General features: G+C 34.3%; 2 protein-coding genes across 9 annotated transcripts in view; one reads left to right on the top strand and one right to left on the bottom strand.

Annotated features, from left to right (window-relative positions):
- LOC129239099 (dual specificity protein kinase splA) overlaps positions 1-17,711 on the bottom strand; it is a 76,345-nt gene that overhangs the window by 53,503 nt on the left and 5,131 nt on the right. The window lies entirely within an intron of this gene.
- On the top strand, positions 8,915-9,805 carry LOC129239102 (uncharacterized). Its single transcript, XM_054874403.1, has 2 exons — positions 8,915-8,989; positions 9,056-9,805. The coding sequence occupies exons 1-2, from the start codon at positions 8,939-8,941 to the stop codon at positions 9,668-9,670; spliced, it is 666 nt and encodes a 221-aa protein (XP_054730378.1). The 5' UTR covers positions 8,915-8,938; the 3' UTR covers positions 9,671-9,805.

Here is a 17,711-nt window from a genome sequence, read left to right as displayed (position 1 = left end):
CTTACATACATGTATATGTATAATATATGTAGTATGCAAATACATATGTATAAACGCATGCGATATTTTAATATATATGTACATTTGTGCGTGCTTGAAGTTTTATAATTTAACATAAGTTTAAATGAAGCATAAAGTACGTACCATCAATTATAACACATATGTATGTAAGTAGGTGTGTGTGCGAATGTATGTTTTCTAAACAAAATTAGCAAGTTTTTTCCATAACTTAAATATTTTTGGTAGAAAAAATTAATAAATTTAACAAAATATGGATAATTCATATGGATAAAAATAAACTTTTTTGCATGTTTTTTGCATTCTTTTACTTTTTACGGCCTTTCTATTATCATCCTCTCCTTAAAAAATAGTTACACTCTTATGTTAAAGAATGATAGAATTCAAGAATACAATAAGATCACATAATAATATAAGACTGAGAAATAATACGCGAATAAATTGCTGTGTTTCAATCACTAATTTGACAAGTGTCACGTCACTTGGCTTCACTTGGTGTGTCCAAGCACGAGAAAGAAACGACGCTTTGTTAAGCTCGGCTAAAATCGCGTAAGCGGTTAGCGCGCCAATTAAGAAGAAGAGGGCGTCACAAACAGAACTGACTCTGTCAAATTTACGGAATGCGGATTACCGGTTTGAGATGAGCTACTACCCTTGCATTCTCTTAATCGTGCATTTCTACAGTTTATGCCCGGTAAGTAAAGAAACAAACCTATTAATATAGAATAAAAAAAATTAAAAAATAATCATTCAAATCGGTTTGTCGTAACATATTACAATTTACTTCTAGAACTTCGTAAATTACGATTTTCAATTAAAGCCGTCTTCATATGGTAGGCTTGGAATTGTGGTTCATATGAAAGTTTATAAGTTTGTTCATGGGAATTCAAAACAAAGTTCGTGTGTTGAATCTTTCGTAATTAAAATAGTCTCCACTCTATAACAGAAACGGAACTATGGGCAATATTGGAACACAATTTACGGAAATGTACTATTTTTTTGGTTAGAAGTTTAAAAATACTGAAGCAATAATATATTTACTTATTGTGTTTATTTATATTTTATGCTACATTAACTTTATTTTTGAAGGTCACCAAAATGATTATGTTATTTTTTGCTGCAAAAAAGCCTTTAGACAAAAAATTCCCTTTTTTTAAGATATTTAGCTATTCGCAAATAGTATGCATCAAATATTCTAACCTTAAATGGAGGCTTATGTCGTTGATTGCCTCTGAATGTCGATAATGTCACAGGCGGAGGAAGAATAGAAATTAGATTTAATTCAAAATCGAAATCTATTTAAAACCCGTTTCTAATAAAAACGGCCACCAAAGCCGAATAGGTTGGTGCGGTACCATTCGGAATTCACAGAGAGAACGTAGGTTCAAATCTCCGTGAAACACCAAACGTAAAGAAAAACATTTTTCTAATAGCGGTTGCCTCTCGGCAGGCAATGGCAAACCTCCGAGTGTATTTCTGCCATGAAAAAGCTCCGGCTTAAAACTGTAGGTCCCTCCATTTGTGGAATAACATCAATACGCACCCCACAAATAGGAGGAGGAGCTCGGCCAAACACCCAAAAAGGGTGTACGCGCCAATGATATATATATTTATAATAAAAATCATAGGTTATTCGTAGAGGACGGGATTATTTTTAAGGGAAGAATGTATTTGATAATACCTATTTCACGTGTGAACTGTTGGTATAGTACTTACTATTTTGCTTGCTTGAGCTTACGAACTTTTGTCAAAAATATGAAAAATCTAGTGTCTGTGATGAATTTTATGGTCTCATAATAATAAGACTGTAAGAAAAATTATGAAAATTACAGACACTTTACTCTTGGATTAATAGGAACTTTTGTTCCTCTCTCACGGTCGGTAACATATAAATGTGAAAATCTGTTCGACTTGTTTATAAATTATAAGCCGTAGATAACCCTTAGAAGAAAAAGTTACTTCATTTTTTTGGGAAAATGGGCAGCTGAAAATTTTGACATGTGTTTTGAATTAAAAAAAAGTACATTAAACCCCTCGTACGGTTTTTACAATGCCAACCAATAAAGCACAAAGACAATCACTGAAGCTCGCAAGAGTCCAATTAGAATAATAAAGTTTTTTACACAAAAAATCATGCGTCGCTTGTTCAAGGCTCGGTAACCCGGAAAATATATTAATTTACGCTCCAATCAATGCAATGAATAACGTTGTTTACCAAAATGCCTTAAAATGAAATCTGAATTAATGTACGCGTGTATGTATACTATAAGATATTGACCGTTTTGTTCAGCGCAGAGTAAGTTGAAGCATTATTAACCAACGTTTAATGTTTGTACGAAACTTTCGATGGCGATTAAAAATTATTGAATGGCGATGTTTCTATTGAACTTTTTCCAAAACGAATGTAGACTCATTTTTCGAATAATTGCATTTTCCAAAATGCATGCAACTGCGTGAAGTTAATATACGGTTATTTACATAATTTTTAAAATTATTTACTCTGCACGCTTATTTAAGTGAAGTTATTGAATTAGGCTACAGTTTATGGTATTTTTACTTGCACTGTATGCCAACCGAGTATACCGCACACACACAATCCAAACAGTGCGACGTCAAGAAAAAACGAGAAATGGATCATTTAAAATGGATTTTTAGGTATGAATTCAGGAGAAAACTGCCAGAATTTAAAGATTATGTTTCTGACTTTTCTGAATGCTATTTCCTGAATACATTCACTGACGAGTGTGGATATATTTTATTTCAGCGATAAATTACATGTTGAATGAGGTTTTTTTCAAAAATTGTTGATGTTACGCTATTAGGCATAAACTATTTACAGTTACAAATTTACAGTTACAAAGTTTGTATTTATTAGCTCTTCAAACACTGTATTACGCCCGTTTCCTGATGAAATATCGTTTTCGTAAAAATGTCTTTTATTTACAAGTATTTCAGCTTCTTAACGCTTCATCTTCAATGCAGTCATATTTAAAACAGAAAATCATGTGCAGAATACATCCATATACAGTTATTTGAACGCTGAAGTCTAAGTTTATATTTTCCTCGAAATTAAGTAATCATCTGAATCTTGTGGACTAATGGGAAAATTTGTTTATGTCTCTTCTTCTTCGTACTACCAAATTTGAAGTTGAAGTAATTTGAAGTTACATCCTAAGAGCAGCAGATTTGTTTATTTTTTTCACATTTTGTACTTTGAATGCCATTGTTGCTTGCTTTGTTTGTTTATTTACATTCTGACTGAAAGTTTGGCACTCAAATTATTTAAAACTAAACTATTCTGCAACAACCTTTCCCTCATTTACAGTACAATTTTCCTATGCTAAATATTATGGGCTTAGATGGCTTGATGTCCACCAAATAGATGTCACCCACAAACTCAATTGGCTTAGATGGTAAAATTTAGTAAGAGATAATACGAAGAGTAACATAAAAGGAAATCTTTGACCTCTGAAGCCAATTGAGTTTGTAGATAGCGTCCATTTGGTGCATATCAAATTATAGAAAAAGTTTTTTACAATGGCACCTTTTAAGTACATTTCTGTAATGAAAATATTTCTCATGGAAGGGTTTGGTTTCTTCGTAACCAGAATTATTTTCTTCTTCGTCATAGGAATTGCTTTAATTTGGCCAATACATTTAATATTAAGGGTCTCTATTTGTAGTACAATTTACAAATTGCCAGAAAGTGGTGGACTGTATTGGTCTAGACGATGAAGGTCTCAAAACGGCGCTTTAGTAATACTTGGGGAGAGCCAGACTGGTACTTTAACCATTTCACCTACCTACAAATTAGCAAAAAAAAACTAAGCAAATTTATAGCACATAATTTCATTTTTTCTAGAACAAAATTCAATCATGGAATTTTATCTCTCCATATTAAGTTAGGTACATTTTTAAAACAAAAGTTATCGTTTCACAAAACATTCAAAACACAAAAAAAAATTTAAATAAATCAAAAAATTTTGTATCAAAAAATTTTTTAGAATTTTTTTATATCAAAAACTACTCCATTAGGGTTGGCCATAGTGCACTAAATAATTAGTGCAATAAGCGTTTCGCTATCACTACCCCTTTAGTGACAGTTAAAACACGAATTCCACTCTCAGTGAAGATTTAGTAATAGTGATTAAAAAATTGCATGGTTGGTTGGTTGGTTGGTTAGAGTGGTGATTCATCCAGAATCCAACTAGCGCTTCCGCACCATTTTGTTGCCACATCCTCGTTACCAAATTGTTTAACAGTTATTTACAGCAGGACTATATCCAGTCTGTGCGGTTTAGGAATCTTATAAGGTTGTTGACGTCTAAGGCAGACAGCTGCTCGAGACTCTCGAACAACGGTTTGCCCAGGGTTAACATTCTGTCCTTCCATAGGACAGGGCATTCACAGAGGAAATGGAAGATTGTTTCTTTTTTCTCCGGTTGTTTACAACTATGACAGTATGTGTTGTGAGGGATGCCCATTTTGGCGGCTTGTTCTCCGATAGACCAGAAGCCAGTTATGACTGCCGTAAGTCTACAGGTGTCCCGTCGTTTCATGTTTATTAATGTCGACGATTGCTTGAGGTTGTAGGTGGGCCATAACGTTCTGCTGATTTTGCATTTCGTCTGGTCTCTCCATCTACAATCTGCAATTCGAAGGTATTTTTGGGAAATTGCATTCTTGACCGCACCTAGTGGAGTGAATACTCGTACTGCAAGAGCGCTATTCATGGCAGATCCCCCTCTTGCCAGTTCATCAGCTTTTTCGTTACCTTCTATGTTCCGGTGTCCCGGGACCTAAATTAAGGTTACTCTATGGTTTTCACTCAAGTTGTTGAGGCTATTCCTACTTTGCTCCACCACTTTAGAGGTTGTTATAGTCGCGTCCAGCGCCTGGATTGCAGCTTGGCTATCCGAAAGAATAGCGATATTGCCCTTAAAAGAGAAATCTGCGATTAGTAACCTACAGGCTTCCCCAATTGCTAGTACTTCCGCTTGGAAGACGCTACTGGTATTAGGGAGACGCACAGATTTTTCAATTCCCAGTCTCTGATAATATATACCAGCTCCGACACCACAATCCATTTTACTGCCATCTGTATAGACTGTGGTATCGAAGTTGTTTACAGAGAATCCCTTATTCCATTCTTTTTTAGATGGAAAGAGTGTCACAAAATTCCTATTGAACGTTACCATCGGGACGATGTAGTCAGTCCTCACCGAGGGAGGGAAGTAATTTCCAGATACAAAAAAAAATTGCATTATTAGTAAACATTTTTACTATAATTTTTTATCTTCAGAATTTCGTTTAAATTAACTGTTGCCGCAAAAATGCTTAAAAACACTGCTTTTTGCACCGTTAAGACCACTAAACTTGTACTGATAGTGGATTTTTTTTCACTATCGCTAAAGGTTTAGTGATAATACCCAACCCTGACTTATACTCGGACGTATTTGCTCCCCACCTTTCACACAATTGCTGTTATTATACAGTAGAGCATCTTCACCAAATTTCATTAAAATCTAAGCGATGAACAAACTCGGAGGCTGGCGGCCGCTATTGGAAAAATAATCTTTGTAGCATTAGGAAGCAGTGGGTTTTTTAAGACAAACGTGATAAATAATACTAATAATAATATTGGCGCGCCCCTGAAAGCCTCTGTCGCACATTGACAAAATAGTAACCTACCAACTGTGATAAAAGTGTTCGTGAGCAATACCTTTTTTCGGTATTGAAAAATGACAAACAAAAGTACCCTAATAACCACATAAAAATAAGTTTAATTGAATTTTTGATCTTATACTGGTTAACGCTAATATTAATACTACCATCTCTGTATGCTTCTCATTTGCCGACAAACTTCATGTCACTTACTGCTTAATGTTGAATTTCATAAATTTTCGAGGAGTTAACAAGATGAGAAATTGCTTTCAATTTCTTCTTTTGTTTGTTTTCTAGGCTAAATAGCATTTGTTTGACATCAATTGGAAAGACTTGCTTTCTGGCTTGGAAGTTGATGAGTGCTATCTGCCTTCAAAGCTTAGTTGCTCGAAATGTTTATGAAAAATACAATATACAAAAAATTAAAGAAACAACCTTTTAAATTGGTAGACTTATGACCTTAAGAAACTTAAAAACAAAGGGAATAAACTTCATAAACTTAACTTTACTGATAAATTTGCCGCGCATTTAAAGAATTTAATTGGATGTTGAGCTCTATTTCGCTTGATTTTTCGGTGTCAAAGATGGAGTTTTATGCACTTTTTAACTTAAATTTATTTAACTAAAAAAATATATAAATATATAATTGGCGCTTGCCCTTCCATTGGATGTTTGGTCGAGTTCCTCTTCCTATTTGTGGCGTGCGCCTTGATGTTGTTCCATAAATGGAGGGACCTACAGCTTTAAGCTGACTCTGAACGGCAAATGGCTTTTTAATTAACTTTTTATTTAATCATCTATAGCAATTTAAGACCATATTAGCTTTAAGAGGTCTGTGAAAATGTTTAAGACTTTGTGTATGTATTTATACTTGTATATAATTTCAGAAACCAAATTAAATAAAAAGAAAATGAGGGCAAATATTTCAGAACTCTCATTTATGTATATTACTCGTGAAATATACATAGAACTCGTCAAATACACACACTCATACACTACATATAACTATATATATATATATCATATATATATTCGTACACTATAAGTTGCAACTAAAACATGTGTAAGCGTTTAAAATCAATTCAAAGTAGTTGTAACAAGACCGCATATTAAGTTCAATGCAAACTTCTATTGCTGCTTACCTTTGCCTAACCAAAAAACATTTGAAATTCTAGGCAAAAAATCGTTTTACAGTCTAATAATTATAGTGACTACGTATTTGAACTCAGAGTGGTAGAATAGCCACAGGTTATTCATGTTTCTTCAGAGTTTAATACGCTTATTTTCACAATGTTTGCGCAATCCAACATCCGTTTTACGATAACGTTAATTTGTTCATATATTTACACTAAAATACTAAGCAGAAATAATCCCTTCCATTGCTGTCTTAAAGTATTGTAATGATAAAATAAATGTGTTAATATCGACAAATCCAAGCGAAAAAGTTAGAACGGATCTCTAGCAACGGTTGAATACCAATTATTTTGGTAAATATAATATTTTGTGTTCAAAATTTTACTTCATAAAATTCTTTCTTTGGAAATGATGCATTTCAAAATTCTGAGAATCGTACGGATAATGAGAAGAAGTGCGAACATATAGAATAAGCTTATATTGAGGTAATCTGGTATTATCGAAATAACTAGCACCAAATTAAGAAATGGTTCAAATCGCTAAAAATTTAATTGTATTATATATCAATTTCATTGGTATCTCATATCAAGCTGATTTATTGTAAGAAATATGTACATATATACATATCGATATTAAAACATTGACACCTCGTATCTGCCCCCGCGTAATTACAATGGAAAATATGTCACAGCGTTTTGTCTTATACTCGTAGCAATGTTTTAACTTATAAAAATGAAGGCAGGCACAGAAGCAAAAAGGTATGTACAAATATGTTTTAACATCAACACATTGTTTTTGAGTTTTTAATAAATACTAATTTTTTTTCTTGAAAACCACATACATTTCTTTTTTTTCAGTTCTTTAAAAAATATGGAATTATGGCCCAAAATAAATTTGTATACAGAATTCTAATACTCGAAACATTAGCATTACATTATTTTGTCTTTTTAGATTTTTGATTCAAAGAATTTAGGTCGATTCGGTTCATTCCAGATTTTTATCCAAAGGAATATTGTAATGCGGAATAGAGGAACGCTCCCTTCTAGTAGCTAATGATATTTAAAAATACGTACTTTGTCATATTGCTTTTAGTTTCATTATGTTCTGAAATATATATTACTAAGAGATTGTAAATTTTGGGCGTATAAAAAGTAAATAGTTACTACAGAAATTGGTCTATCAAAATATTCACAAAAAAATTAAAGCATTTGCAAAATGAAAGGTTTCGTTTGCACCTTTATTTTTTAACAAAATTTGTTTGTGTATGCTCCGAATACAACGGGTTTCTGATAAGTCAAAATGTGTGTAACAATAGGACCATTTATGGTAGATTAATTGAAAATTTGTGTCTACAATATTAGCACTGCCATAAATTGCTTTTTAGTGGCTAATCTTAAGCAGTTTTATTAACTTTTTGATAACTTTTGCTGGCTTTGGACAGTGGTTTTCTCTAGAGCCCTGAAAACAATATACAATATAATTTTCGGAACAGCTTACAATTTTACCGATGAATTAAGGAGTAGAAATTGTTTCTGCTATGCCTAACGAATTACCAATTGCCAATATGCCATTGATGTTATTATATAGCAAAAGCAAGATCTTCGAGATCAAAGCTGGACATATAAGTGTATACGCCATGCTTCACATATACTGTATCTTTTTATTTTTCCTTAATTATGAATTATTGCTGAATGTAACAAATATATTTTTCCTGCTCGGTTTGGGTCGAGCTTTCCTCTCCAAATCAATAAGTATAATAGTTAAAAATAGTATAAAAAAATTCAAATGAGTTAAAGAATCTAGAATCGTTTCTTTTAAAGGACACACTATTCAATATGCTATAAATTCACACTGCTTCTTGTTATGTTCATAAATCAAATTACGCACATATGCAGTTATAATGAAATATTGAGCCCACAGTAATGACTGTCACTTTACACAGATTATGGCGAATGTGTGGCGTTATATAAATTTATTATGGACTGCATGATTTATTGTAGCAATCTAAATTTCTTCATAATCTAAATACACTTGAAAATTGAGATTTTCTTATAAAAGAAGCTACTTAAATATTAAATATATCAGTTTTCAAATTTTCGTCAGGCTAAACCAACCTTGGAAAATGAAGGCGCTTATTATTAAAACTTTCGTTCTATACCTTTCAGCGATAGCAGTAATTAATTTTCAATTGAGTACAAATGAAAATGTGAAAAATATTATAATTTTTATTGTTTTTTAGATCAGCGCTGCTGACGTTCCAGTTCCAATTGATAACTATGAAGGAATGGTTAACGATTTAGTGAAGGAAGCGCAAGATGCAGCATTAAAAACTGCAGAGGCTTTGGAGGTTCAGTACAAGGTAACTGTTGTAGAGCCCCTCGATCAAGTTGATACCGCCGTGCAGAAAATTGAGGAGCGACGTGAAGAGGATGCCAACTGTGTTGCACCTAAAGATCCAGAAATAGATTTGGTCGTAGATACTTTACATGAGGAGTTGATGGCGTGTGGCGTTGTTGCTGCTAGAACATCAGCACAAATTATGATTGATGTTAATGAAGCAACCCAGCAATTGGTGTTTGATGGCTATGACCTCTTAAAGCTTTACCAGAAGTGCAAAAACTACAAAAACAGTGTTTTGAAAAGTACCTGTTATACGAAGCTATCAATTAAAGCCACATTGTATCTAAGAAATTCTCGTCGATCCATAAAGACCATCAAACAATCTAAGCAGCGCGTCCCAGACGTATTTATGGACGCGAATATATGCACTAATAATTCGGCAGATAAGGCTGTTATTGAATTAGAGTCCATTCATGATGAAGTCGACTCCTGTATAAACAAAATATTTAAATAAAATTTCTATGTTTTCCATTTAATTGAACCGCATTCCATGCGTAACAGTAAATAATTCTGTACCAAATTCTATATTTGTATTTAAAAGAGTGGTTTATTAATTTGAATTATTTTAGGTTTTGTCAACTTTTTCAAATATTTGTTAAACCAGAGCATAACATAAATGCATGTCGTTTCAGAAAACTTGCTTTGAATGCTGTTTCCATTTTGAAGTGGGGTTTAATTTATATCATTTTATTTGACGGAGATGTATGTGTGTGGTTCTACATCTTCTTCTATCTTATGGATTTTGTCGACCAATCAAACATATAGTTAAACTGCTTACTCTAATGCTTCTTTGTAGTCAGCGGAGAAGTAAATATTTATCCATAAGACAAATCTCAATTCATGTATTTTTTGACTAATCAAGCTTCAGGGTGGTGTACGATAAAGCAAACATTTGTGATAGTAATTCCAGGGTGATAGGTAACTTCGGCTGCCACGTCATAGGGGATTCGGCAGCAGAACTCTACACACGGATTCACACACTCTTCTAATCTGTTGTTTTTTTTGCTGCTACGAAACAACATTTTTTTGCATATCATCAACCCAATCTCAGTTTTTTTGTAAACAAACCGTCCGGTTACGCCAGCAAATCAACGACGGAAACGCAAAAGAGTTTTTTGAAAAATTTCGAGATGCTTGGAAAAGAAACCACAAACACTGCTGCGTGATTAACTGTGATAAGTGTAACAAAGGGTAATACTAACGTTGTAATATACCAGAGTACGCTTATTTTTATCGCTATTACATATCATTTATACATTACAGATAAACGAGTATATAAAACTTTTCAATAGATATTGGATTATCTTAATTTGTTTGTTTTAAATATTATATAACCTTAAATAAATAAATAAAAATTAAAAAGATTAATTTTCTTTTAGAAATGACATTAAATTCTACATTCTAATACTGTATATCAGATGTCCAGAACACATAAGCAACAAAAGATTTAAGTGGCAAGCGGAGTTCCTCAACCAGTTTGTCTAACTCGCGGACATAGCACCATCTAACAATTTTTTGCTAACCACGTGCACACATAGGTACTAAGTGCGATGTACATATGTACAAGAAGGTAAGACAAGTTCATATGCACATACAAGTACAATCAGTTCGCAAGAGTTCAAGTTGAGTCAAACTGAGTGCCCGATTGTAATAGTATTTAAATTGTGCTCGCACAAAGCGTTTTGATGGTGTGAGTTACGCCAAATAACTACTTGTATAGTGAAATCCGATTGCCGCATTGAACTTGTTAGCTTGAAGATTTAGTCGTTATTTCAACGTCAAGAAAGACAGTAGTGTTTCGGTTAGATACATAGTGGGAAAGATATTTAAAGCGATAGAATAAAGTTCCTATGGAGTTGTAGCAGCGGCCGAAATTTATGTTCACAACAATGACTGTGTATGGTCTCATCGTTCAAATCATATTAATTTGTTATTGAACTCACGATGTTTCGATAATCTTGGCTGCATCAACAATTTCAATGGATTATTTTTGAAACAAATTAGCTGACAAGTGGTAAACCAGTTCCAAATTTTGAGTGAGTAGAATCACAGTTTTAGTTATCTGAAATGATTTTAATAGGTTTAATTTGGAGATCATTAACCTAAAATAACAATTTTAATATAAAAAAATATGAGGACGCTGCTTTCTAAATTAAATAAATATATATAAATTGCTTATTAAAATAAAATAAAAATAATGACAGAATTTAACTTGTACGTATATACATATACTCGTATGCAATTAATACATGGCTTGAGTGAGTTGAACCAGGGTTAAGGTCACTGTGCGTCACAAACCGGTAGTTAACACTTAATTGCCAAAGTTTAAAAGAAAATCGAAAAGAATGCGGAAGCAAACAAACACAAATATTATCCAAATTTTAAGCCCAACATTTTGGAAGAACAATTAGTAGAGTAAATTAAACTCAGCGGCTAATAATGCAATCACACTCATCAGCGAAGTTAGAAAATGACATTTGAATTGTGAAAGGAAAAGCAGTGCGCTTTTTTGGTGAATAATTTATCTTGACACAGCTAATTAGAACCCAGCACTTTTACTATCTATGCATACGGAAAGAAAAAAGTGATATAAACAACCGTAAAAAAGTCATCCAATAATGAAAAATGTTAAAACTGGCGTTGCACAATGGTCAAAAGTTATAACGAGAGATGTAAAATGGTCTAAAGGAACGTTAATAAAAAGTATTTTTATATAAAGGGTGATCAATTTAGAGGTATTGGATTTTAAATTGAAATAAAACGACGAAACTTCAAATGGATTCGGCAATATTTATAATTTTTATTGAAGAACCATTTTTGACATTAAGTTTTTAAAGATCATCCCTTCCCAATGTTAACCGCAACTGCGGCGTAATTCGGCCATCCGTAAATACCAATTTTAAATGACTTGCTGGAGATCTTCGGTCGGTATCTCGTGAATAACTTTAGTAATGTCGGCTTCCAATGCCTCAATCGAAGGTGGCTTATCCACAAAGCATTTAGATTTTTCACGCCCCCACAAATAAAAGAAACGAGAGATAAATTGTTCACCGAAACGACGATGCAGTAAATCCATTGTTTCACGGGTTGTATGGCAAGTAGCGCCATTTTATTGGAAGCAAAGGTTGTGAAGGGGCTTCAATTTTCGGCATAAAAAGTCGACTATCATGGTGCGATAGCGTTAACTATTCACTGTTACATTGGCACCAGCCTCGGTTTTGAAGAGATATGGGTCGATGACTTCTCCAGCCCATAGGCTGCATCAAACGTTTGATTTCAATGGATGCGATAGCTGTTCTTTAATGGCTTCGGGTTAGTCTTCAGTTCAAATATGGCAATTTTGCTTATTGACGTAGCCATTAAACCAAAAATGGGTCTCATCGCTGTACACCGTAAGTTGGCTCGAGCGCGCGATGAATAATTTTCACAGATCGTAAACGTTGTGGAGGCGTAAATTTTTCCATGATGAAATCTTAGTGAATACTGAAAAAAATACACCGCGTTACACACATTCTGTCCTATGAACCAAATATACTTTTTCGGAAAGGGGATAAAAAATAAAAATATACGTGTATCGGCGATTTTCATGTACACGTCACAATTTTTTGTTTTTGTATTTTATAACTTTAAACGAGCAATTCTTGTATGCATATCTGTATAGCCACACGATCTCAGGCTTAGCTTAACGGATTTGAATGAAATTGGGCACACAGATAGTGTATCACATTTCTAGACTTTCCACCTAGGTGTTGCCACTGACAATGTTTCACAGGGTTGCCACCTGTTCGAAATTAAAAATAAAAATTGCATGAGATATGCCGATGTGGGTATCAAAAGAAAGGTATTTCACTCCGCATTACAATAGAGATTTAAACCCCGAATTTTTTTATTAATTTTATTATATTAAAACTAAAAATTGTTACATTAAAAATTTTAATGCTTTTAAAGAAACTTAGGCCTTTTATTTTTGCGTTTGTAAGCATTTGTGTCAGTATCGCGACAAATAGACTAACAGTATTCGCCAAGCATATGCGTAATGTCTTGTCCTTTAAAGCGCTTTTCAATCGCCGCAATGTCCTGATGGAACCTTTCGCCATGTTCATAACTACAAGCTCCCAAATCACCAGGGAAACAATCTAAATGATTGTGAAGGAAATGGATCTTTAGCGACATTAATATACCCATTTCGCCATATGCCGAAATCATTTCTGCAACAATATTTTTATAATTGTCAGCTCGTTTGTTGCCAAGAAACTGCTCAATAACGGCAACTGTGCCTTTCCATGCACGTTGTCGATAGCATTCAATTTTGATGAAAATTCATAACTTGCAACTATTTTTTTTATCTGCGGACCACTGAAAACACCTTAAATTATACACATCATTAAAAAAATAAAGTTACTAAAAGCCTTCGTAAAAAAAAATACCTGTATGAATCTTTGCGCCGCTCAGTTTCGGAAAAATATTGCGCAAACTTGCAATCGCCTCGCCCTCACGATCCAGTTTTTTAACAAAATTTGATACGACACCGAGCTTAATGAGTAGTGATGGCAAAATGATTTGAGATGGCTGCACTAATGGTAGATTTTCTATACTTTCTACGCCTACTTTGTAGCATGTTCGCGGCTTCCACTTAAATTCAGTGTAATTCTGATCTCTTTTGCGACCTTCCCATGTACACAAAAAGCACTGGTGGGTTGGAAATCCACGCTTAACACCCATGAGTAATCTGACCACTTTTAGATCGCATCATATTTTCCAATTATGCTCTTGGTAGTTTATCAGCTGTAATATTAATTCCATGCCTTCGTATGTTTCTTTGATGTTGGTGGCATATGCGATCGGGACAGCTGGATGTTTGTTACCGATATGAAGCAGCACTACTTTAAGGCTGTTGACCGATGCATCGATGAAAAGTCGCCACTCCTCTGAAATATGAGGGTAACCAATTTTTTCAAACATCGAATCAATATCACAACAATAAGCCAGGTTTTTTTCCCGATCTTCGTGCAATTTAAAAAATTCGTCATATGGAATACTGCTACGTCGATCACGAGCGGCTGTTATTTTAAAATCACCCGCCACTATATTCCACTGCTTAAAGCGTGATGCAAAGAGTTCGGCTGTTCTCTTTGACAAATTTCCTTCTTGTACAAGGTCATTGAAGTCGGCTTGCGTTACTAAATGCGGCACTGCAGTCCCAAGTTCACTGGGTGTTGGTACAAATTCCGATACTTCTGGTTCCCTGCATCTCGCATTCGATGCAAGAAATGTTGATAGCATTGTTGGTGCTGCTGTTGGTTCTCCATCCCTTAATTCGGGAACATCATCAAAAATCTCCATTGAAGTCGCTATACGTTCTTCTGGTGAGTACAGAACCGCTGGAATAACCAATTCTACATTAGCGTAGCGAATTTTGTTGCAGCGAAAGTATTGGTACCCTTTAGTTTGAGTAAAAGTTACGCGAAAGTAGCACAGTTCACTGCAGTGCTCCGTACGTGGTAGCCAAATTGTTGGTACAGAGTACTTTATTTCTATAAATATAAATAAATATTTATATAAATTTCTATAGCAATAGTCGCACACGACTTCCGGAGTATACCACAAGTAAGGAACATAAGCAGTCTTGAATATTTTCTGAAACGAATTAATCACTGTTTTCGTAATATTTTTAAAATTTTTACTTGGTGCGAATAAGCCACAAACGTAACAAAAGTTATTTCGAGTCGGGCACTGCATTTTTCGTAAGATGAAATATACAGAAAGACGTTTTCGCGCAACAGAACTTAAAACAATTGTCAAAGAATACGTCTCCTAGTAGCGCAACTGTCAGATGATCGGAACTTCCGGAACTGTAACAAACACACAAACGGCACAGAGTGTGTTGTATGAAACAACAAATTAAAGGTTAATAAGTTGTTTAAAAATTTGGAGTCCCTTCAAGTTATGCCGAAAATTTAGATAAAATTAAAAAAAAAAAAAAAATTCAAGAAAATCTGAAAATTGATCAAGCAATAGTTCCAGTCATGGTCTTTCCGAGCTATTTCGGAGTTCTCCAGAATGGTGGACTATGACTTCCGCCTACAACTGTAACCCTCCTATCATCAAAAGAAGAGTGGAAACAGGACATGGTGGAGTATACACAGATGGCTCACAGCTCGAAGGCAGGCTGGGCGGAGGTGTATACTCTAAAATCTGGGGATCTCTTTCAGTTTTCGGCTCCCCGACTATTGTAGTGTTTTCCAGGTTGAACTGATGGCAATAATTAAGGCCACAGACATTAGTACAGTATGTTGCGATGCCGAGAAATGATACCTTCATTTTTACTGACGGCCAAGCGGCCACAAAAATTCCTCACAAAGTAGTCTTGAAGGAAAGCCATGAAATGCAGCACATCTCTTAATGAGATGGCTGAGTCGTTTCGCTCATTTGTGGCCTCGAGGGGAATTGTAGGGGCGATGAATAGTGAAAATGATACTGATGTATCCCTACAAACATGTAAGTTACTTATTTTTGAAAAATTTTTAAGAAAAGTGAATGAAAGATGGCGTAACGAACTCACCTGCAGATCAATGCTAAACGCACAGCATCCCCGCTTAGCCGAAATAACCATTAGCAATAACCTTAGCACCCTGTTATAGGCAGACACGCTCAGAGGATAGGCTGTCTAAACGAAGAAGTGGAAGAGACGATCTCGCACCTTCTTTGCCACTGTCCTCCTCTATCCAGACGAATATTCTCAGCACTATCGAAATCAGGGATTTTATTATAAAATATTTTAACCATTGTCCTAGATACCAGAATCGGTTTCAGGTGTTCTAATAAGTAACAATATGCTAATATGGGGTCTATTTTGAAAGATATTGTGACGTAATTTTTTTATATAGAGAAGGTAGTAGATTACTAGTCTAGAATTTAACGGATTGATGGTTTGATTGTTTTTGGGTTGGGTATGTGTTTTGCCTATTGTAAGAAGTTCTGGTAGATTTTATATCGTTTTCCGAGTTGTTTGTGAAATAAGCACTATTAAGGTTCCTATTGAAATATTTTCCGATTATTACGTTGGTCTGCTGCGATTTACTGCGTTGTCGTTTTGGCGAGCAGTGTATCTCTCGTCGCAAACTAGTGGATTGGCCACCAAGATCGTGTGATATCACACCTTTGGAGTTTTATTTGTGAGCTTATCTAAAGTCTAAATGCTTTGTGGATAAAGTACCTTCGATTGAGGCATTGTAAGCCAACATTACTAAAGTTACTCACGAGATACTGACCGAAGGCCTCCAACGAGTTAATCAAAATTGGAGTTTATGGATGGCCGAATTAAGGCGCACTTGCGGTTAACATTTGAAAGGGATGATCTTTAAAAAATAAATGTCAAATGGTTCTACATAAAAATAATAAAGATTGCCCAATCATTTTGAATTTTCATTGTTTTAGTTCAATTTAAAATCCGCTACCTCTAAGTTGATCACCCTTTATTGATGTTGAAGCTTATAAAGTTAGGTTTCCCTTTTAACCATGATAAATTTCTCCTCCAAGCAGAATTACTTGGATCTCGGATATTTCGTTTTTACAAAGTGATTTAAGCAATCTATTCGAATGCAGCAACAGAAACAAATTGTCGGTAAATATTTCCACGTGAACCACGCTAAAAATCTAATTTCGATTGTCTCCACTTATATGATATGTAGCATTTCTAAGGGTCGCCTTTCCGCTTGAAATAAATTTTCGGATCTAGTTGCTGTTTTTCACTCCGGATTCCCTTTTGATAATCACATGAGTTTCATTATTCCTAGGCCTATTCCAACTTGCGCTTTCTTCGATGTTAGGCGCAAGAATTTAATGATCCTTATACTAGGAAAACCCTTTATAATTCTATGATAATTTTTTAATTTTATTTTTTTGTGTGTCTGTTTGTCTATTTACATTTCTCGTACCTATGTATTTGCCTATTTGTAATCACTAATTTCCGAAACTAGCCAATGGATTTCCATGGGGCTTGAGTCATGATGAGACAAAGAAGAGATAAAGAGATAAACCAATTGAAAATGTAATGCAAGAAAAATTTACTTTGCAAATTATTGTGAATCAAATTTTATTTTGCAAACAACATCAATGTACATATGTCGGCGAGCCCACTGTATCGAAATGCTGCCGCTGTATCGAAATTCTGCCGCTCCAAAAGCTCAAATTAAGCGAATTGTGTCCTATGAGCCTTCGATCTAGTGTTTGAAAAAATGTAGGCCCTTATTTAACCACTTAGCACCGGTTCATATGATCAAGAGTAGTTTTTTCACAAGTGGTATTTTTTGTGCTTTTAAATGGCTTTTAATTATAATAATTTAAAGCATACACAACTTGTACAAATTGAATAAACATATTATTGGTCATTGACTTCTAATGATATATTTTATATTACATAACTTTTCAGATAACCCCGTCAACGTATTTACTGTAATTTTGAATATAAAATGCAATAAAAGTGATTTCTGTAT

Source organism: Anastrepha obliqua, chromosome 2, assembly GCF_027943255.1.
Source record: "Anastrepha obliqua isolate idAnaObli1 chromosome 2, idAnaObli1_1.0, whole genome shotgun sequence".
NCBI classification, from domain to species: Eukaryota; Metazoa; Arthropoda; class Insecta; order Diptera; family Tephritidae; genus Anastrepha; species Anastrepha obliqua.
The sequence above is the reverse complement of the archived record's forward strand: the minus strand, read 5'-3'. Positions and strand labels throughout refer to the sequence as shown.

Bases quoted from the DNA above. Each gene is read 5' to 3' on its own strand.
- LOC129239102 (XM_054874403.1), top strand. From the start codon at position 8,939: ATGAAGGCGCTTATTATTAAAACTTTCGTTCTATACCTTTCAGCGATA. The intron at 8,990-9,055 runs GTAATTAATTTT...ATTGTTTTTTAG, and splicing joins TATACCTTTCAGCGATAGCA to ATCAGCGCTGCTGACGTTCC.